The sequence below is a fragment of the Sinohyriopsis cumingii genome, unplaced genomic scaffold (assembly GCF_028554795.1).
Source record: "Sinohyriopsis cumingii isolate HCF-2022 unplaced genomic scaffold, ASM2855479v2 utg003020l, whole genome shotgun sequence".
NCBI classification, from domain to species: Eukaryota; Metazoa; Mollusca; class Bivalvia; order Unionida; family Unionidae; genus Sinohyriopsis; species Sinohyriopsis cumingii.
The window spans coordinates 117,403-140,682 of NW_028316368.1; the positions used below are offsets into that span (position 1 = coordinate 117,403).

Below are 23,280 nucleotides of genomic sequence, written 5' to 3' on the forward strand. Positions count from 1 at the left end.
CTTCTTTGACCATTGATTAGTTGACTAGAGCGGGTGGAACCGGAGATACATCTTGGACGTCAAATGGGCGCCACGATAGTTATGTATATATATATATATAAAAGACATCTTAAACAAGACGCCAATCAAGTTGTACAAATAGGTGATAAGTAGTATTAATGATGTCAAATCAGCGAACAATGTATGTCCTTACCTAGAAAGAATTTAGTTCGCTCATTGTGTGATGTCAATTTTTCCGTCCAATTACTTATGTAACTCTACAATTTTAGAAACAGTTTGTGTTGAGGAGGCCGATCCCAGAGTCTTTTTGAATTTCAATATTGATATACAGAAGGAAGCGATTAACACATTTATACACCTAATTTACAAAGTGCAGGTAAGGGAATGTGTGATAATGTTTAGGAATGGACTGAAGACTGGGAAATACAGCGCAAAATAAGTTGTTAAACTCTCATGATTATATAGATACCTGAAGCGACAACGACAAACTTACAAGCATTTGATCTGAAAATACTAATTGTATTACACTGGACAACAAATTTTTACAAAAGTCATGTTACTGAAATAAAATTAGTCAATTCTTATCAATTTTTATGTGCTGAACACGAATATGACAGTCAAATTGCAAAATTGGCTCTAGTTTTTTTGTAATCTGCAAGAAATTAATGTTTACATAACGAAATGCATTCCAATAGTAAAAGGTCAACTGTAATAGCCTACCTATAAAAAATCAAGTCATTGACTACATCTTAGATTTCTTCGCCTGTCTCTTGTACAGCTGTTCGGGAGCATCTCTGAGGAGTGTCCAGCAGTAGTCAGCCAGCATTGTAGTGGACCATTTTCCTTGGTATCTTTGTTCCATTGTTGCGATATCTTGATGAAAACGTTCGCCGTGTTCATCACTAACAATACCACAGTTGCTAGGAAAGAAATCCAAATGGGAATGAAGGAAGTGAATCTTTAGAGACATATTGCAGCCAAGTTTCTTATACTTCATCAACATGTCTTCTACTAGTTCCTTATAGTTTTCTGCCCTAACATTTCCGAGGAAGTTTGTAGAAACTAGGCGAAAAGCATTCCATGCTTGTTTCGCGTCACCTTCCAGCAAGTTGTTGAACCGGTCATCTTTGAAAAGCTCTCGAATCTGAGGACCCACAAAAACTCCCTCTTTAATCTTTGCTTCGCTGAGTCAAGGGAATTTTTCATGCAGGTATCGGAATGCTGGCAAAGTCCGGTCAATGGCTTTCACGAAGTTCTTCATCAAACCTAGTTTGATGTGAAGGGGTGGTAGCAAGATTTTCTGAGCCTCAACCAGAGCTGGGTGTTGGATATTCTTCTCTCCAATGGCTACATTCTGCCTGTGAGTCCATTCCTTCCTCATGTAGTGCATTTCCCTTGCTCGGCTATCCCACTCGCATAAGAAACACATGTATTTTGTATATCCTTGCTGCAGTCCCATTAAAAGGGCAACTACCTTCAAATCACCACAGAGGTGCCAGCTGTACTTGTTATACTCAATGGAATTCAGTAGCTGCCTTAAGTTATCGTATGTCTCTTTCATGTGGACAGCATACGCTACTGGAATAGATGGAAGAATGTTTCCATTGTGCAAAAGCACAGCCTTGAGACTCAGTTTCGAAGAGTCCACAAATAATCTCCATTCTTGTGGGTCATGAGTGATTTTTAAAGCATTCATGAGGCCCTCAATATCGGAACAGAATATCAGATTACTTTCCTTTCTGAAGAAAGGCTCCAATTGCTGGTGGCGCTTTCGATATGCAGTAATTGTGACATCTTCTTCTAGAAGATTCCATTGTTGGAGTCTTGATCCTAGCAATTCTGCCTTGTTCTTTGATAAGTCCAAATCACGAATCAGGTCATTTAGTTCTTCCTGTGTTATTCTGTGTGGGGTTGATGATGCACCACAGTGAAAATCTGGATCACTGCATGCTGATGGACCAGGAGAAGAACAGGTCGACTCACCTTTGTCTTCGTCAGATGAATCAAGAGAATATTCTGCTGGAGGTTCTGGAATAGGAAGTCCCTCACCATGTGGAACTGGTCTCAATGCAGACGGAATGTTTGGGTAGACTATTCTCGACTTCTTTCGCTTCGTTATTCCGCCGGAAAGAGGAGGAACCAAGCAGAAGTAACAGTCATTTAGGTGGTTGCTTGGCTCTCTCCACACCATTGGGACTGCAAACGGCATTGATGACCTTTTGCAATTCAACCACTGTGAAAGCTGTGTTGTACATGTAGCACAGCATATATGCGGAGCCCAAGGCTTGTCTTGGTCACCAACCTTGCATCCGAAGTAAAGATGATATGCCTTCTTCACTTGAGAATTGATACTTTTCTTCTGGTTGGCAAAAGTCACTTCCCCACAAATATAGCAAAAATTGTCCGCGGTATTAACACACTTTCAAGGCATTACTGTTCTTTATTGTACGTAAATGGATAAAATAATAAGTTTTATGTAACAGTAGCTTGAACTGTCTCGCACAACGTCTAAAATATTTTAAATGCTGAACCTATCTGATTGGGCTTTATATAGTACACTGCTTACGTCAGCTTCAGCAGCCGCCTGGCATTAGTATAATAGGCCTACACATGTATAGTACACTGCTGACGTCAACTTACTTCAGCAGCCGCATGGCATTAGTATTGCATTGCATCAGAAAATGATGCAATCAACTGTGGATGATGTGAGCATGATGGTATTATGCAATGTTACATCATTATTCCGGATGTTGCTGCAGTCCTACTGGAGAAATTTACACAGTGAAACATAGAAAATGAGGTATATGAATATCTTCAAAACGAGAGCCAATACAAATTTTTCACGGTTATATTCGTGTTCGGCACACCAAAATACTACAGATTAGGGCCTTTTCAAGTCAGTAATGATTTCACTGTTGACCAGTGATATCCAACCATGTACATACCATTCAACACTAAATATCCAACCATGTACATACGATTCTTCATTAAATATCCAACCATGTACATACCATTCTACACTAAATATCCAACCATGTACATACCATTCTACACTAAATATCCAATCATTACACTAAATATCCAACCACGTATGAGATAGGAATGCTAATATGCATTACATAGTTTGCTTATTTGGGACCAATAATAGCGAATGGACCATTCCTACAGTAACAATTTCACAAAAGAGATTATATTTGTTCAACATTTCAGAAGTGTGCTTTATTAAATGTTTTAAGTGCAGATACGACGACAACAATCCGTCAAAGGAACAGTGTTGCGTCATAAACCACTATCAGCATAGTTGACAACAGAATGTTTGCGTTAACACTTTCTTTACGAAGCCTAGATTTGCCACTTCCATCTGAACAACATCCTTACCGTCAAACATAATCAGGGTAAATCTTCAACAGCATGTATGAATGAAACCCTTTTTCTGCCAGTGTGTATTAATCATACAATTATGTGGTACATTCTTTGAGTAGCAATGTATTCTAAGGATAAAATAATAATAATAATAATAATAATAATAATAATAATAATGAGAAGAAGATGAAGAAGAAGAAGAAGAAGAAGAAGAAGAAAAAGAAGAAGAAGAAGAAGAAGAAAAATAATTGATAAGAGTCTATGCTTTTAAAATAAGTTACAGAAACAAGTGAAGACAACAAGCTTTGTAAAATTTAACAAATACTTTATTTCCCTAGCATTCAAAGTGAAAAATGAGAAAAATGAAGTTAAAGTGTTACGAACTAAATCCAAAATTAATCCAAGAATTAAAAAACACAAGACCTATCAATGAAAACTTCTAAATGAATCTCAGTTCAAATCCCGATGAAATTCCAAGATGGAAGACGATGGCGACAATATTAACCTACGAAGTGCAGATGTGTCAACAGTCTTTTGTTGAATCACTGAAAATATTATTCCACTGTTAAATTCCTTATAAATTCAAGTGCATGTCTTTGCCCAAGAATTATTGTAGCAATTATTTTTTTCAGAGATAATAATCCCATGGAATTAAAAAAATTGAAGAAAATAAAATTCAGTCAACTGGTCACAACATGATACAATTTAACGTGTCAGATGTCAAAGAACGACTGGCAATCCTTTATCATTACATCAATTATACGCCTAAGACACAAAACAAATTCCAGAATGGGGGACAAAAGTTAATTCTTCTGGAAGAAAAAAGAAGTTCGTTTGCCAATTGACACACGATACTTGTCATATCGTCCAGGTGTGACCTTTACTCAACTTAATGATTCTTACTCTGGGAAAGATTTAAAAAACATTTTTAAAATTGTTTACCAAAACTGTCACTGATTTTGGAACAAGGTTAGGAACTTGATACAATGTTTCTATTGTGAATTGTTTACGTCGAAAATATAAAAGAATCAGTCAGGTCAAACATAACTGACCTCTGTACTGGACAATATATAATCCCGTAAATAATAATACATTATAATATCATGTAGTGGGATTAAAAAAATTTAAAACAATAAAACAATTAAATAATAATAATAATAATAATAATAATAATAATAATAATAATAATAATAATAAAAATAATAACGTTCATCTAGGAAATTAGAAATATGCATCTCCCTCTATTAAAACGTGACATGTTTCCCTTTTTGAGAGATTGAGAATATTGAATGGTATGTTCAGGTATAAAAGAAAACGTGAATTCAATCATATAAGATATGATTAGTATCGATATACCTCGCTACAGGCAGCAAACATCAATCAATGCATTACAAAGAATAACAATATGATTACAGCAATCAGTAAAAATTGTAGTCCTTAGGTCATGCCTCTATTCTCAACGGGGTACCTTTGGTAGCTCATCGGTTACAGGTGCTGCTGCTTCAAACGATTTTGCTGCTGGTATCTGAACTGAAACAATGTATTTGTTTATATTCCAAAAGGTAACTCGTTGGTTCTGTTAATTGACGTTATTCTACATGCATGAACCGATAGTTTATTCACGTGCCAAGAACAAAAATTGTGATGGGATCTGAAACCAATCACACATGTCCTCCACCATTTCAGTTGTCAAGTTAGTTATTAGAACATTTGGACTAAAACACTATCATTCAATTATTTTGAATTCGACCATTGGTTTTCTGGATTAAATCATTGGGATACATCAAGTCTGTTAGTAAATCAAACTATTCAGGACTACCGGTACATCAGCACATTCAAGGCGTGGAATTCTTCCGGAATATTCCATAATTCTGTACATCTGATAGAACATTTAGGAATTATTTGGGATTTAATTAAAAGTGCTCTAAGTTAATTATATATTTCCACGTTATATTCTAAGAATAAAAAATATTTTGTCACATTGTAAGAAAATTGTAGGCTTTTTGTTTAATGTTATTTAGTTTAAGACCATAGAGTACGAACAATCTTTTTTCAGACATTCCAATACAATCGTCCTTACGCCAAGCATAAATAAAATGATCATCTTTTTGCAGTCTCAACAGGACCTAGACGTTGAAAGTTTAATTAGTAAATAGCATAGTTTAGATAAATAGCATGAACAGTGCAGCATAACCGATCATTTACCTCTCTTATTTGCCCCTCACTTTTATTGATTATTCCGATTTGCTTGCTATTTTCCCTTAGTAAATTACTAGTGTTTCGTTCTCGTCCTGAACAAGATATTTACGGAACATCTCGACCTCAAGGTACTTATTGTTCCAGACAAACCATTCTAAAAATGTTAGATGCAAGAAGACTAGCTAAGTAGCATACCTAAATCTGTGATGACAATATAATACCATTCCCGTACAAGCATCCTTATACGCACAATTCGCAAATAAGCACGCCTGTACACACAATTCGCATCGAAGAATGCTTCTACACACATTTCACTTCTAAGCATGTTTGTATAAACCATTCATATACAAGCATTCTTGTAGACACGCTTCACATACAATCAATATTGTACACAGTTCGCATATAAGCGTGCATGTACACACATTTGGTAAACAAAAATGCTTGTATACACAATTCACCTATAAACATTCTTGTACACGAAATTAACATATTAGCATGCTGGAGCACACAATTCACATATAAGCATGTTTGGTTACAAAATTCAAGCATAAGCATGCCTGTAAACAGCATTCACATATGAGGAGAAGTTTGCTAGTAGCTACATGGGAGGATTCAGGATATTACATGGGAGGGTCGTTAGGGGATTCAGGATATCCTTTAACAAAATACATCATTATCCTCAAGCTTAATCTACCATTCCACTCGGAAATCAATTTTAATATAGCTCATTGTAAATGAGAAATGTCATTGCTGATGAGTATTTTAGATATGTTTGAATAGACTAGAATGTTGAAGATAAAGGAATGGATTGATTTCGAATAAATAAGAAACTCCAACGTCATGAGACTAACATGGCTGATAATTGATTTTTCCAAAACAATGTTTACTTTACTACATATAATTTCATGACATTTGTCGTGCATACCACATAACCTGCAAATATAAATTGAAATAAAAGGTAATGAACAAGACTCAACCAATTGTTTTCTGTTATTAATGTACTGAATTGTGTGAAAATGTTCTGATACTCTTTGGTAAGGACATTCATTCCATTTAACTGGAAATATTTGGTTATCACATAAGAAAGATGAAACCATATCGAAGCTTAATACAAATATGAGCGATGGATATTTTATTTTGCATCTTTGTTTCCTGTAGGAAAAAGAAGACTTTAAACTTTGGAAAATATATTTTTCTGTTTTAACGCTTATCCATTTCAAGGTGATTATTTCATAACTAAACAAATACTTATTAAACTAAACGAATACTTTTATATCAGTCATATACTTTGTAAAACGCGGTTATTTTGCATAAATTTAGAATTAAAAGGTAGACATGACATTAATTTGAACAACTGCTAAGGTTTATGCCAGTGAGAAACGTCCTATGTACAAGGACATCACTTAACATCCAGCCGGCCGCTTGGATTTAGACATCCAATCTGGTTAGGTCCGTTGTCGGAGGATATGACAGCTATTTCTGCATTTGGTGATGAATGGTCTTCAACAGATGTTGCAAACCTCTCTCTCATCGTTGAGCTAGTCAGCCGTCCTGGCTTCAAACTTCCACGACATATGTTGACCACGCTAAACAGTTTTCGGGCAGGACAGGGTCGTTGTACAGTCAAACGTGTCCGATGGGGCAAGGCCAGTGAATCTTCGTTTATCTGTTAAGCTTTACGGACGATGTCACACACTGTGAACAATTGACAGGCTACGCACCATGATAATGATAACGATGTTAAATGGCTGCGCATGCATTAGACACGATAAAAATAAATAAACATTTTTAAAAAGAAACTTCTATACTGAATTAAAAGCATTTCACATGAATATCCACTTGGCACATTAATGTCATATGAAACTAGTATCGCAATATATTGTCTATAATAATTAAAACAAAGGAATTATTCATGTTTGATTATTTTCTTTTTTATGAACAGATGCTTGCAAACAAATGGTGGATGCTTGCCTTTCATGCTAGGAAAATGTGCTGAAGTAATTGTATAACAAATGCATGACCCAACAAATCCCAAAACCAGAACTGCTACATGACCTGAACAGTCTTAATGATGAAATTTATGAGCGTGGAAATAATAATCAACAACAAATTAGACGTGTTTATTTAAACTTATGTGTCATGTCTAGTTACTTTAGTGTGAGAATTCAAGTTTTGCATCACAAGGGGAGATTTCTGGTATTTGAATTAATGTTTAAAGAATAAAAATAAACTGCCTCGATTGCCATCTGTTTCTCTGTTGACTGCCTCTTAACCATTAATTCACGACCTGTTCACCAAAGGCAAGTCAGTATTTACTATATTTGACATTTACACAGTGACTGAAATTTGTCTTTTTGGCATGTCCAGCTGTCATAATAACTAGCTTAGCATTATTTGATTCAACTATTCTTACATGATAAAATGCGTCTGATCAAAGTGTATCAGTTTGTTACAAAACATATATTGAATAAACTAAAAGAGTTATTAGGCATTATAACATTAGGGTAAACAGTATTCAGTAATGTTAAATCTCACTTCAATTTCAATTTATGTTACTCCAGAAGACTGAAAACATATTGCTGTCTGAAATGTATATAATATGAGCATTCTATGCACAACGTTTAGAAAAGTTATATTCTATATTTTGAGTGGACGGGGAGGATATCACAATATCGCTTACTACAGTGGAGAAATAAAATGACATTCAAATCGCTTGTTTTCTGCATTTACCATTAATTCCTGTAAAAAAACAATTCGAGAATCTCCATTTCCGTCACGCCATTTATTTAACATCTTGTTTAGTTTTTCAACGCTTATTTTAAATAAAACACATTCACACGATTGTTTATTGTTTAAATATAGTATATTCTATTAGAATAACATTGTCTGTACTTTATGTTCAATCCAGTATAAATGAGTTTTAGAAATCCTATCGAAATATAAAGACAACCTCGTACAGAAGTAATCCTAATGAGATGTACTTTCCTGTACACAAAAATCATCCTAGCGAGATGCACACAGACATACTCATACACAAAAATTCCATCCTATCGAGATGTACACAGATATACTCATACACTTGAAATCTTAATAAAATGCAAAGACATACTCGTATACAAAATATCATAACGAGATGTACAGGCACACTCGCACATATATTTAAAGAATAAGAGGCTGTTTTTTATTTTTGTGAATGTGTATGTATGTACGTGTATACACACACACGCACACACATATATATATATATATATGTGTGTGTGTGTGTGTGTGTGTGTGTGTTGTACCCACTATTAATTGCTTTTGATTGGTCTATACAGTTTAATGAAGCATAATAATTTACAAAAATTCAATACAAGTACAAAAACACAGCGTCATTGCACACCTACAGATTGATTATAGTGCACATAAATACAATCTGTTACAGCGAAATCTATTGTGAGAGTGTATTTATATCCTTATGCAAATTTCATACATGCAGTCATGATGATTACTGGAAGAAGCTGCTCCGCCTATTTTTACGTCAACATTGTTGCCGCTTTTTTAAAACAATTTTCTTGACGTGCCCAGCATCCTATGTAGAGCTTCACCATTCAAAAAGTCCTTTTTATAAGGGTGTTTCTCATTTGGCGATATTGTTCTTTGATGGTACATTTATCTGATGCAATTTACATTTGAGACTCTACATCTGTTAAAAGGGTAAGTATAACATCATTTATTTGTGCGTGTGTTGATATATCAAGCTACGAGTAAATAGAAATGATCCCTATTATGTTCCCGGCAATTAACGATGCAGATGTCCAATCAAAGGAGAACGTGAATCATAATTCATAATTCTGTCCAGGTAGGTGTTTTGCACATTATTCTAAGCGATTAAAACAAACATTGTGATTAGGTTTATTTAAGACGACTCTTTTACTCGTCGTTAGAATTACTATTTTTAATGATATGAAACTAATCAGATAACAATCCTCATAACTTTCATCGAGCCACAAATGACTATTTTTCTTGGCGTGGTTGTAATATTGTTTTTGTAGTCTTACAAACTGGCCATATCATTGCATTGTGTAACTTTCATGTCATACATCCATCCATCCATCCATCCATCCATTCATCCATCCATCCATACATACAAACATACATACATGCATGCACGAGTACATTCATGCATACGTTGTACGTACATTAGCGCTTGCGTGTTTTATTTACGTTTCAATTTCTTCGCATAGAAGCGAAATTTACTAAGAAAACTTGATATTGAAAAATGTCAGTTTAGAGTATTAAACAGTCAGGATGATTTTTCTTCTAGGAGTCTAAATGAAACTGTTGCATATGTTCTCATTATTATATAATTAAAGAGATTACTTTACATCTATCCGTTGAACAAGAATAATGGATGGATTGAACAAATTTACGATTACATAGAGGACAGGATGAAGACTTACTTATCAATTTACTTATTTACATTCGACATGAAAATGTACATTTCAGTTTGACTATCTTTATTGTAATACAGATTAATATAATTTGAGCATGTGTATGGCGTTTTGCGTCATTTGAACGCATTACAGATATGCACACTTGTGAGTTTAAATAACTATATTCTGTGACGATTCGGAAACAAAGTTTTAAAGTAAACCAAAGCTGTGTTCTGGGGATACAGATGCACAGCCCATATAGAAAATTAACGTTCTTGCGATACAGATGTCCAGCCCGTGTAACACTCTAAAGTTCTGGCGATAGAGATACCACGCCCATCTAAGACACTATCGTTCAGGCGATACAGATGCCAAGCCCATATCAAAAACTACCATTCTGGCTACACAGATGCCCAGCCCATATAGCAAACTAAGGAAACTGATGTTGAAACATAATTCAAAGTCAAACCAAAATATATCTCAGTTTGATGCGTGGAACCTCACCAAAATCGTTTTATATCACACAGAATAGCAGACATTGATTCAGATCACGGAATACTTTGCAAATATGGAAAGTAATTCTTAATTTAAGAACAGTGCTTTAACACAATAAATTCAAAATATGAGCTATATATTTTATTTACTGAGTGGGTTGGTTGTCGGTTTATGGAATGCATGCAAAGTATTAGAGCATACTGCATTCTTAGGCACTAATTACACTATTTCTTCTCAAAATATTAAAATTAGTTTATCAAATCCTGCAAACATAGTTGCGCCATGCTCAGTTAATTTCATAATTTCATGTCTTAAGTATATCATATATAAGTTGAATCTTACCAAAAAGATTGTGAACTATCAATGCAAAAAAATGTAAAATAATATACGAGTGTTTCCGCCGTAATGTGCCTAAGTCTGGAGTCGTGATGTGCCTTAGTATGGTGGTCGTGATGTGCCTTAGTCTGGCAGTCGTGATATTCCTTAGTCTTGGAGTCGTAATGTGCCTTGATCTAGGAGTCGTGATGTAATATAGTCTGGGAGTCGTGATGTGCCTTAGTCTGGGGGTAGTGATGAACTTTAATCTGGGGGTCGTAATATGTCTTAGTCTTGGAATCGTGATGTGCTAACATTCTAGATGTTACAAGATGATATAATCAAAAAGTCTCAAATTGCCATCACAATAGTCCCTTGAATAGTAATATAGTCCGAAGCATTAATGATCATTTATTAAATCCAATAAAAATAATCCTCTCAAATTAAAAATTAAACAGAACTAAACGACCGACTCCACTTGAAATGTTAAAACAGGAATAAACATTTCTGATGTAAAGAGTCTTAATATAAAAACCTTAGTCACAATCAGAGGCCAATGTTAAAGGTCAGAAATTCCAGAAAATTATATATTGTAAACAAGGTCATATCATTCACTCAAATTTTATTAAAGAACATGGCAAATATCAAATAGACAATGAACAATGCAAAATATACATGTGACAGTACATCTGCAATTAGATTATCCTTTCCCTTCGTGTGCCTAATGTCAGTGTTGTGTTCGTGCAAAATCAAACGACCTTAACAATCTCTGATATTTTGTTTTGTTTTTCATTTTGTTAATGAAAAACAGGGGATTGGGATCACTGAATACAATATTCGGAGAAGGAACTCAATTCGCATACTCTTCAAAGTGGCAAATCCAGTATCAAAGCCAAATATTGCTTCCGAATTGTGGAATAATTTATAAGGTGCTTGTTTAGGTTTTTGATAAAAAATATAGCACAGCGGACGTTCCATCCCATTTTTGTCTTCTTGAATGAATACTCCACTAACTCTTACATCACTTGCATCAGCACGTTTTAACTTACTGATTGTAATCTGTAGCGGCAAATCGTGCACCTTTAATTCCAGAATTAAAATGTATTAGAAGATTCCTGATATTTATTCACACCAATGAAACTTAGTTTTCTTACTCAACAAATTGGTTAGAGGAACTTCAGTCAGGGACAAATTTGATAATATCCAGCCATTCCCCAAATTACATCAGTTGCTTTTACTGATAGGCATGAAATGCTGAGTTATCATGGACCTTATTTTATATTGGCTTAACTTGACCGTGTATCACAAAATGTTTCAAAAGCTATAACAAAAACACGGCAAAACTCACTTTTACCTACAATAATTGTCATGTTTGCAAGCATTAGTCGTTCAATGAATTTCCAAACGTTTTTCAAGTGATTTTTCCAGATGGCTTCATAGATGACTACGTCATTGATATAAGCGTCACAATTATATAGACCAGACGTTATCATGTTCATGAAGCTCTGGAAAGCTAAAGTAAGACATCTCATACCAAAAGGCATCCTTTTATATTGATAATGTCCATCTAGGGTCACAAATATCCTTGGCCCATCTAAAGAGTGGAATTAGATACAATCCTTTCAAAAGGTCTAACCCGGTATCATAGTTTGCATGTCCATCTTTGTCAGTGCAATAATCGATTTTAGACATTGAAAATTATTCTACTTTGGTGACGCTGTTCACTTTTCTAGTGTCGGTGCGCATTGTAAAAGTATTATGAGATTTTGGCACTATACTACATGGAGAACTGCAAATACATTGACATAGTTCTATGAAATCATTCTCCAGCAAATAATGAATTTTTATTCAGACATTCCTTTTAAGATGATTCATTCTGTAAATAAGATGTTGGATAGATGTAGAATCTACAATGTTAGAGATATGGTAGATTTTATTGTTCGTGTTGGCACATATGGAAGTGTCCATATTTATATTAGAGCCATTTTCGTATGGATATTGATGTGAGAGTTTGTTTCAAATTATTTATATTTCTGAATTTGGAAGATCGTTTAACTATAGTCAAATTGCATTGCATCGTTTAAATACTCACTGTGTGAGACAGGTACAAATAAACTGAGTGATAGCATAAATATCTCTGTCAACATATTCCAATGACATATTTACAAATTATGTATGTTTTAGACTCTTATGAGATTTAATAATATAATTTAATTGGCTTAATTTATTTCATCTGTATTAGAGCCATGCTACATAGCCTGAAGAAGGTTTTGAGGTTTGGGGCAAGAAAGCCAGAACTCTATTACCAGGCCGAAAATTCTCGTCCTTTGCGTTGCTGTCATAACTTAATTTTGTTTCTGATTTGGCTAGACAGAGTGAATATTAGTACTTGCCACTTCACAAGTCTTTGGAAACTGATATTTGAACTGAGAGGCGTCGTCAGTGAGATTAATCTTTGAGTTTTCTATTGCAGGAAGTTTCTACTTTAATATTGTCATTGCTCCACAGACAGTATGTCCAATAACTATTACAACAAGGACTAAAACCTAATGTTTATTGAAAAAAATTTAATTCCGTAACGAACAATAGAGGAATACCTTCAACTCAATCATTTGATGTATCAAAGCGATATGACAGAATGATATTTTCCAAAGTTTGATGAAATCTCTCTAAAGTCTTTTGACTTTTATGTTGAAATGCAGAAGACTTAAACTGTTAAATGCCGTAAATATGCAAATATACTGGAAAATATCGGACATGCAAATTTACCCTTGATAATGTTGGTCGGATTTAGGAAGGCCCTGAATTAGAGGTTTTAGTATGGTTTCAGTTGCAATATTCCTCCACGGAATCGCCTCTGAAAATTATGTGGTTGTACACGTTATGGTCAACAAGCATAGGTTGCCTAACGTGGTATTAGGTAAGAGATCGATCTGTTATTTGGTTTGTGAAATGCAAGGATATGTTGCATATAAGCAAAGGAGGTCAATAGCCTTGAGTAAGACTTTCCTGTCTATATGACTTAGGTTATGAGCAACAGTTTGAAAACACAATGACTACACGTAACCAGCCGGTGCATCAGATGGTCTATAATTTCTCATAATGACCCCCATTTTAACAAAATAACCAACTGATACATGTTAGGTTGCAATTTCTCTAATAGCCCTATGCAACATACATAAACACTTCCGGATCATATTCCCTTCCGATAACGAGAGACTGTTTTTTATTACAATGATTAGAATAAAAAGTATTTTAGTACTATGATTAGAATAAAGAAAATGAGTAGTAAAGATAGAATCAGTTTGATCAATTGATTGATCAATAAAAGGAGCAAAGAAGACGGAAAAACAAATGTGTCAACTAAAGGAATAATTTCCTAAGCTACATCATGTTCGAGACTATTTTAGTCACAGTCATTGGTGACACTCAATGATAAACTGCTCAAATTTGATGTTTAATGGAAAGAAACAAAAGGGAATATTTATAATTACTGGCAGAAGACTGTATCTGCATAAATAAGGTCCCTGTATGTGGTCATCTAGGTTTGTTGTGCTATGTAGGCTAATATGGGATTTTATTGGGCGTGGCCAATCTAGCACCTGAAAAGTGAGATTCCGCCATTAAGGGGTCTCAAAACTAATTGTTTGCTACCTGTCTTGTACACTTGCAGTTTGTAACTGGCTATGATTGCTTAAAACATTGAGTCACTGCTCTGTAGAGTTTGACAATGTTCCGCATGTTTGAATACGTGTATACGCATGTTTGAATACGTGTATGTGCATGTTTGAATACGTGTATATTCATGTTTGGATACGTGCATATTCATGTTTGAATACGTGTATATGCGTGTTTGAATATGTGTATATGCATGTTTGAATATGTGTATATGCGTGTTTGAATATGTGTATATGCATGTTTGAATACGTGTATAAACATGTTTGAATACGTTTACATGCATGTTTGAATACGTGTATATGCGTGTTTGAATACGTGTATATGCATGTTTGAATACGTGTATATACATAATTGAATATGTGTATATGCATGTTTGAATACGTGTATGTGCATGTTTGAATACATGTATATGCGTGTTTGAATACGTGTATATGCATGTTTGAATACGTGTATATGCGTGTTTGAATACGTGTATATGCATGTTTGAATACGTGTATATACATAATTGAATATGTGTATATGCATGTTTGAATATGCGTTTATGCATGTTTGAATACGCGTATATGCATGTTTGAATACGTGTATGTGCATGTTTGAATACGTGTATATGCGTATTTGAATACGTGTATATGCATGTTTGAATACGTGTATATGCATGTTTGAATACGCCTATATGCATGTTTGAATACGTGTATGTGCATGTTTGAATACGTGTATATGCATGTTTGAATATGTGTATATGCTTCTGACATGTATGCGTATTTGAGATTTAGTTTAACTTATACTTTATCAACAGTTTCATTTATACTATTAAGATTGTTTTAGGTGGGTTCGCAGAAAGTCAGATGTTATTTGGGCACTATTTACTGCCGTGGTTTTATTCTGCGTCCATTTCACGTTTTGGGCTCATATCTGGAAATTAACCTTAACAATTATCTGCTCTGATTATTTGGTTAACTTCATCTGACAACATTTACAATATATATATATATATATATATATATATATTATTACCTTTGATGATTATCAAGGATCTTTAATGAACGAGAAGTGACTTGTATTGTTTCCGTATCATCATTTTGCTCATCAGCTGCACCAATATTTGTACTTCATGAACATGATGTATTCATTCATATTGAAAATATTTATTTTTATATTATGATGTCTTTAGAGGCATTCCATCCATATTTAGTAATGTTGCACTGTTGACATTTCCTTCTACCTTCATATATTACATGTTGCAAACAAAATATTTTTATTTAGCTTAGGAACCGTCATCTGAAAACTGTGTTCAGGTTTAATCATCTCTATTGTTTATGAGATATCGTAATGTGTGGTAGTCTCATTTTAATCTAACGTGGTATCTTTCATATCTGTGGCGAGTTGCTTTTAACTGTGTTTTCTACTTCTTTTGATATGTTATGATCTATTATTGACAAAATCTTGTAAGCGTAATGTACATTAACGTTCCTCACAAACGTGAAGAATATTACTTGATCATAAAATGATGACATCACTGCTTCCATTTATGATAGTTTGCTTTTTCTTGGATACATTATTCTTTCATGCTTTCATTTATTTTGTACTGCATAGAAACATATTGAACAACATTATTTCCAAGAATGTTCAAATAATGATCTACGCTTTTGTTACAAATGCAAAATCGTTTGCTCTTAATCTCTGCTCGAACTGCCTGATCTTAGTGAATCTTGTAAAATTGTTATCTGCTGCAGCCAAATCAATAATGATTTGCTCAAGTATACCAATATGTGAGTTGTTTATATCGTTCCGGAGAATATAATAATAGATGCTGAAAAGCATTATTTACTAACATGCATTTAACAATATATACAGAAAATGAATGCATTAGTTGGATAAGAACAGCTAATAGATTAAACTCGCTGCATCTAAACAAATAGTTTGCCTATGAAATGAGATTACCACCATATCTAACGATTGACGTATTCTTCAGACTGCCAAATTAGTTCTTACCTCGAATAATTACTTCTTTAAGAGCTTACGATAGAAAGACTGACGAAATCTTAGTCAATATTTCAAGCACTAATGTTTATTGTGAGGCTTACAGTTCATTATTTCATTTTCTGCTTGATCTCGTTAGTACTATAACTAGCGTCTAATTCTGTTAACATTAAGTATACTTAGATTTTAAAAAAATATTAAGCCGTTAAAGACTTAAACTTCTTATGCCAAGACATCTCATGAATACCATATTAGTAAGATAAGAACACGTACAATCAAAATAATTCTCTCCTTAATATGTAGGAGGGGGGAGGGGTTGGCAGTGCAGTTGTGATCATCCGTAGAAAGCAAGACAAATAAAAACAAGAGTTAGCGCTAGGAACGCCACTTGCAAGTCCAGTTTTCGTTCCAACATCTGCAGAAACAAACAAAAATGATAAGGCTAATAATTAACATAAAATACTATAGAAAATAATCAAGGAGTGTATTTCAAAAGAACGGTATCATCACATAATCAGCTATTACACACACAGACACACACAAACACACACATATATGCATATAAATATAGATATAGATATGTAGGTGGATAAATAGATATAATGATATAACATGGGGCTCTTTGGTGCTTTCTCAATACAACTAACTTAAGTCTGGAAAATACTCTAAACGAACGACAATTTGTTTGTTCATGATGGGCAAATTACCTTGATTCTGCATAGACAAACTACGTTCATTCCGCATGGAGAAACTACTTTTATTCCACGTGACAAACTACCTTCTGTCTGCATGGACATACTACCTTGATTCCGCGTGACAAACTACCTTCAGTCCGCATGGACAAACTGTCTTCATCCTGCGTGACGAACTACCTTCATTCCGCATGGACAAACTACCTTAATTCAGCATGACAAACTACCTTCATCCAGTGTGTCGTCAATGCATCTCTTATTACTGCCGATTTTAAGGGTTATTGTTCGCATCAATTAGTGTTAACCTTTGTAAGGAAACTCTTCTGGTGTAAAGATAAGTACTTGCATTGACTAATCGAATATCATATCCATGTTTAATAGTTAACAAGTAATCGTGACAAAAGTAAACGTTTCACTGAGTGTATTCAACGCTAAAATTGCATTAGCAAAGTAATGTCGTTCATAGTCAGTCAGATTCGAAATTATGCACATTATATAGTATACATTCAGGACACAATATGTCCCCTTCCAGCATTAACAATTAATATACGATGGATAATCGTGGTGGACTTTTCAGGGAATAATGTTTACCTATCACGTATTCATGTTCCCAGATTGACTGAATATAGGGTTCTCCAAAAGAACCCATATAAATGCAACCTTTTGAGAGTGCTTCTTTCACATAGAGATGCGGGTTCCTTTATATCAAAATTGTCTTATTAATGTTATTTCGTTTCAGAAGATTTCGTGCTGGTCTGGTTTGATTTTGTCCAGAGATTATCATTGATGGAAAGCATTGTCAAGTCTTCCGACGAAAATAAAACCATGAAAAGGTCGACTGACATGAATGTGCGATGAACACATTTACAGAGGTCTAGATCCTATCCTGAAGGAATGTCCATTGGTAATATTAACGCTATGGATAATTTGATGAATGTGCTTGTGTCAACGGTTGCGGTACGATGGTGTTTTCGAAACATCCTAGTGGTCATTGTCTTTCTTGGAATATCATTCATAATTATGAGCTTCCATCACTTCTCGACCGTAAATCACCACGGTATCGTCCGACCAAGAATTATCGATTTTCACAGACAAGGTGGGTCAACATATAGGCCATACCGTATCCAAAGCGACGATGAATACTATACCATAAATCATAAAGGTGAGATACAAAATGGCTCTGAAAATCTTAAATTTAATCTCACCACGATTGATGGAGTCAACATTGATGGAGTCTACAAAACAGGATCAGGTCATACCAAAACTCTATATCCTTTAACATTAGACGCACCATATTTGTTGTCAAATCCAACCTTATGCAAGTCAGCGGTGAATCTATCAGCTCTTGTGATAGTTCACACTGCACCGAGTCATTTTGAGAGGCGTGATGTCATGAGAAAAACATGGACTAATAATTCATATTTTCGTCACTTAGGGTCTGTCAGGATTTTGTTTCTGCTTGGCACGGTTCTTGATAATGCAACGCAAATACAAATTGAGAATGAATTTATAAAGCATGGCGATCTTGTACAAGGAAATTTTATTGATGCTTATAGAAACCTTACACATAAGGGGGTCATGGGATACAAGTGGATATCAGAGAACTGCATGAATGCTAAGATGATTGTCAAGGTTGATGATGATGTAGTTGTGGATACATACAAATTGCTAAAAGAATATATTCCAAAACTTTCTGGTAGAACACGATACATTCTTTGTAACTATATTTTTGATCGCACGATGCCAATCATAAGAGACAAGAGAAATAAATGGTACGTCGATTCTGATTTTTTCAGGGGATACCAGTTTTATCCACAATATTGCAGTGGGTTCGGTGTAATTTTATCTACTGATATTATCCGTTTTCTCTACAGGGCTGCGTATTTAACACCGTTTTTCTGGGTTGATGACGTTTATCTCTATGGAATGTTACCATCGAAGGTCAAACATATAACCTATATCTCACTTGCCGGGAATTTTTCTTTGGATTTTAAAGAAGGACTGGAATGTATTGAACATAGCATAAATCCGTGTCCCTTTCTGATATCTGGTGGGGAAAATTTAGAAGAAGTCGTAAAGTTGTGGGATGCGATGGGGAAAGCATATGAACGAACTTTAAATGTACAGTTTAAATTGTCAAATACACCATATGAAATGAATGCCGCAAATAAAACAGAGTGGCAAAGGCAAAATGAAAAATAGCCTTAGTGATAGACATTGGATGCCACAACTTAGCATTATATTAATAATAGAGGAACGACTTAAAAGCTGCAGCGAAAACGATCATAGTAACCTTGATGTAAATAAGACAGCTGGCGAAAAGGAGCAAATAAAACAGCTAAATATTTGTCGCAGAATAGAAACCGAGTGGGTTTTTGGACTAATTGAATACGACAAGGAAAATGTGTGAAAGATGGAAATTTATAAAATGAATTGATAAAGAAAAAGATATGGTTTAAAAAATACAATGATTCTCTGAAGCTGTTAACATACGACTGACCCAATCACTCTACACAAACATTCACACATTGAAAATAAACCAAATATATGAATTCAATATGAAATACAGATCCAAGAAACCTGCAGATACGTTTCACACAGTATCATATACTACACGAGAGATTCACATAATCTCAAATATGGACTCCGATAAAGATTCAAAATAATGTCATAAACTATAACAGACATTCACATAATCTCTTGGAACACAACAAAGATTCAAAATAATCTTATTAACATAAAAATGCACCCAATTTTTGGAACAACAATTGAACCAAACGTATGCTTCTAGACCCTTGTACAGTCGTACGATTCCTTGGGTTATCCCATGCTCTTATCGGCCGCTCGCACCCTTCGTGGATCCACCACATGTACAGTCATACGTATACACAAGTACAGCCAGCATACAGCCCCCTTTTGAATTAGCTACGTCTACGTCCGTGGCTCAGACATACGTACATACATACGTATCGACAGCACGCAGCCTTAAATGCTTTAGAAACTCCAGACAGCTCTAAACAGTTTCAGATAGCTCTAGACAGTTCTAGTCAACTCTAGGCAGCTCTAGTCATAGTCACAGTCAGCTACAATAAAACCAAACTGCTCATAATAATAGATTCTGTAAAAACTCTAGATATATGCTAATACATTAACCTCTAATAGTGACTTGTAATTCAAAGTTCAAATCTGCGGTGTAATAAATGCATTATTACGCGATAAGACATTACAAACCGAATAAGCTTCTCATATCAAATGAAATATAAATTGAACACTTACCCCTATGGCTGGAGAACAATGGAGAGCGTACACTCCTTGACGTGATCCAAAACGACCAGTGTCGGTTTAGAAATTGATCTTACTTGAATCCATAGGAGAGTGATCAAAAGTCAGGGTAAAATACCCGTGCATATCATATTTTTAATGTCCCTCGTCGCAAGTAATTTCCGGCGATGTACATATTAATACAGTCACTTACCTGGAAAAACACTTATTCACCCTAGACAACGTTGTACGTATGTACAACGAAAAATAGTCCAAAGGCAAAACTAAGTTATTATTTTGCCTAACTCTGTGACAATGTTTAAAACATGTTCCTGGAAAAAGAACTTTCAAATGCAGATAGGGACGCTTGATGTGGGTGAAACTAAGTTAGGAACATAATGTATGTGAATGAAACGGGAATATTATAGCGACATAGTTGAAGTGCGGATGCATAATGAAAAATATCCTTTTGTCAACGAAGTGTTCATTCAAATCTTGATATCATTTTTTGGAAGTCAGTGATTCGAGATTCTAGTTGCGTTCAAATAATGTTAGAGGAATCATGATATTTATTCATTGTAATAGCAAAGTGATCATCTTGGACCAAAACTCTACTTTGGGATTATTGTCAAATTAAATACAGTTTTCATTATATCATCGTCATCCACGAAAATTATTAGGTATAAGTATGGAGGCATATTCAAGATTATCGGTACATCAGCATGGTCAAAACTATACTTCTGGACGTGTAGTTGAAATTTAAAATTATTTGCAATTTAAATTTCCACCTTTGTATTTTAAGGAAATAAATTGTTGGTTGAACTTTACAAAACTTGTGTTTATTTCCTTCTGTTACATAGTTTAGCAACATAAGTTAATTATAAATTATCATTGATTAAACGGAACACAATGACCTTTATGTACAAATCTTTAGAAAAGACTGATAAAAGGTTGCACATTTTAAGAGAAAACAATCTGTTTCGTACATATAATTTGGAGATAATGAAACACAGAGCGCTCCGCCATTGTTTGTAGCTTTCAACTACCGATCATAAGATTAGTTTTAAGTTGTTGAAAATCAATAAAGTTAGAAAAGAATTGTTCAAAAATATTTAATATAATTGAGATGTGAGCATACTGTATTTTATCGGATAGACGTTACCATGGCAACGACAATAAATGATGTGGGTGTCACGGAATTGTGTATGATTTATATCAATATGTATATCTGATCAAAAGTGTTTTCGGGTTTCTTTGCCACGTACAGCGTCACCCGAGGGTGGTGTATTTTTTTCGGCTCTAGTTATTAAAAAATACTGAGCGCGACTCAACTCATGCTGCATGTGCAATTGCCTGCAGTCAAAACCTAAGTACCTAGCTGAGCATATCTGTAGGGTGGTGTATTTTTTTCGGCTCTAGTTATTAAAAAATACTGAGCGCGACTCAACTCATGCTGCATGTGCAATTGCCTGCAGTCAAAACCTAAGTACCTAGCTGAGCATATCTGTAGGGTGGTGTATTTTTTTCGGCTCTAGTTATTAAAAAATACTGAGCGCGACTCAACTCATGCTGCATGTGCAATTGCCTGCAGTCAAAACCTAAGTACCTAGCTGAGCATATCAGCTAGTATACATATAGAGCAAATTCTCTATAAATAAATTAAACTACGACGCGTCTTGTCAGAAAACTTACTTCTTTACTGGAGCAAATCTTGAAAGTGAGGACTCTCGATTGATCATTCAACGGACTGAGAGGGGCCGGCAATGCGTGGGCGCTTCTTTGACCATTGATTAGTTGACTAGAGCGGGTGGAACCGGAGATACATCTTGGACGTCAAATGGGCGCCACGATAGTTATGTATATATATATATATAAAAGACATCTTAAACAAGACGCCAATCAAGTTGTACAAATAGGTGATAAGTAGTATTAATGATGTCAAATCAGCGAACAATGTATGTCCTTACCTAGAAAGAATTTAGTTCGCTCATTGTGTGATGTCAATTTTTCCGTCCAATTACTTATGTAACTCTACAATTTTAGAAACAGTTTGTGTTGAGGAGGCCGATCCCAGAGTCTTTTTGAATTTCAATATTGATATACAGAAGGAAGCGATTAACACATTTATACACCTAATTTACAAAGTGCAGGTAAGGGAATGTGTGATAATGTTTAGGAATGGACTGAAGACTGGGAAATACAGCGCAAAATAAGTTGTTAAACTCTCATGATTATATAGATACCTGAAGCGACAACGACAAACTTACAAGCATTTGATCTGAAAATACTAATTGTATTACACTGGACAACAAATTTTTACAAAAGTCATGTTACTGAAATAAAATTAGTCAATTCTTATCAATTTTTATGTGCTGAACACGAATATGACAGTCAAATTGCAAAATTGGCTCTAGTTTTTTTGTAATCTGCAAGAAATTAATGTTTACATAACGAAATGCATTCCAATAGTAAAAGGTCAACTGTAATAGCCTACCTATAAAAAATCAAGTCATTGACTACATCTTAGATTTCTTCGCCTGTCTCTTGTACAGCTGTTCGGGAGCATCTCTGAGGAGTGTCCAGCAGTAGTCAGCCAGCATTGTAGTGGACCATTTTCCTTGGTATCTTTGTTCCATTGTTGCGATATCTTGATGAAAACGTTCGCCGTGTTCATCACTAACAATACCACAGTTGCTAGGAAAGAAATCCAAATGGGAATGAAGGAAGTGAATCTTTAGAGACATATTGCAGCCAAGTTTCTTATACTTCATCAACATGTCTTCTACTAGTTCCTTATAGTTTTCTGCCCTAACATTTCCGAGGAAGTTTGTAGAAACTAGGCGAAAAGCATTCCATGCTTGTTTCGCGTCACCTTCCAGCAA

General features: G+C 34.7%; 1 protein-coding gene across 1 annotated transcript; it reads left to right on the forward strand.

Annotated features, from left to right (window-relative positions):
- Positions 1-9,058: 9,058 nt before the first annotated feature.
- On the forward strand, positions 9,059-21,355 carry LOC149769930 (beta-1,3-galactosyltransferase 2-like). Its single transcript, XM_089949652.1, has 2 exons — positions 9,059-9,258; positions 17,877-21,355. Exon 2 carries the CDS (start codon positions 18,032-18,034, stop codon positions 19,337-19,339), a length of 1,308 nt encoding a protein of 435 aa, XP_089805778.1. The 5' UTR covers positions 9,059-9,258; positions 17,877-18,031; the 3' UTR covers positions 19,340-21,355.
- The last annotated feature ends 1,925 nt before the right edge of the window (positions 21,356-23,280 follow it).

Coding starts and splice junctions, on each gene's coding strand:
- LOC149769930 (XM_089949652.1), top strand. CDS start 18,032: ATGTCCATTGGTAATATTAACGCTATGGATAATTTGATGAATGTGCTT.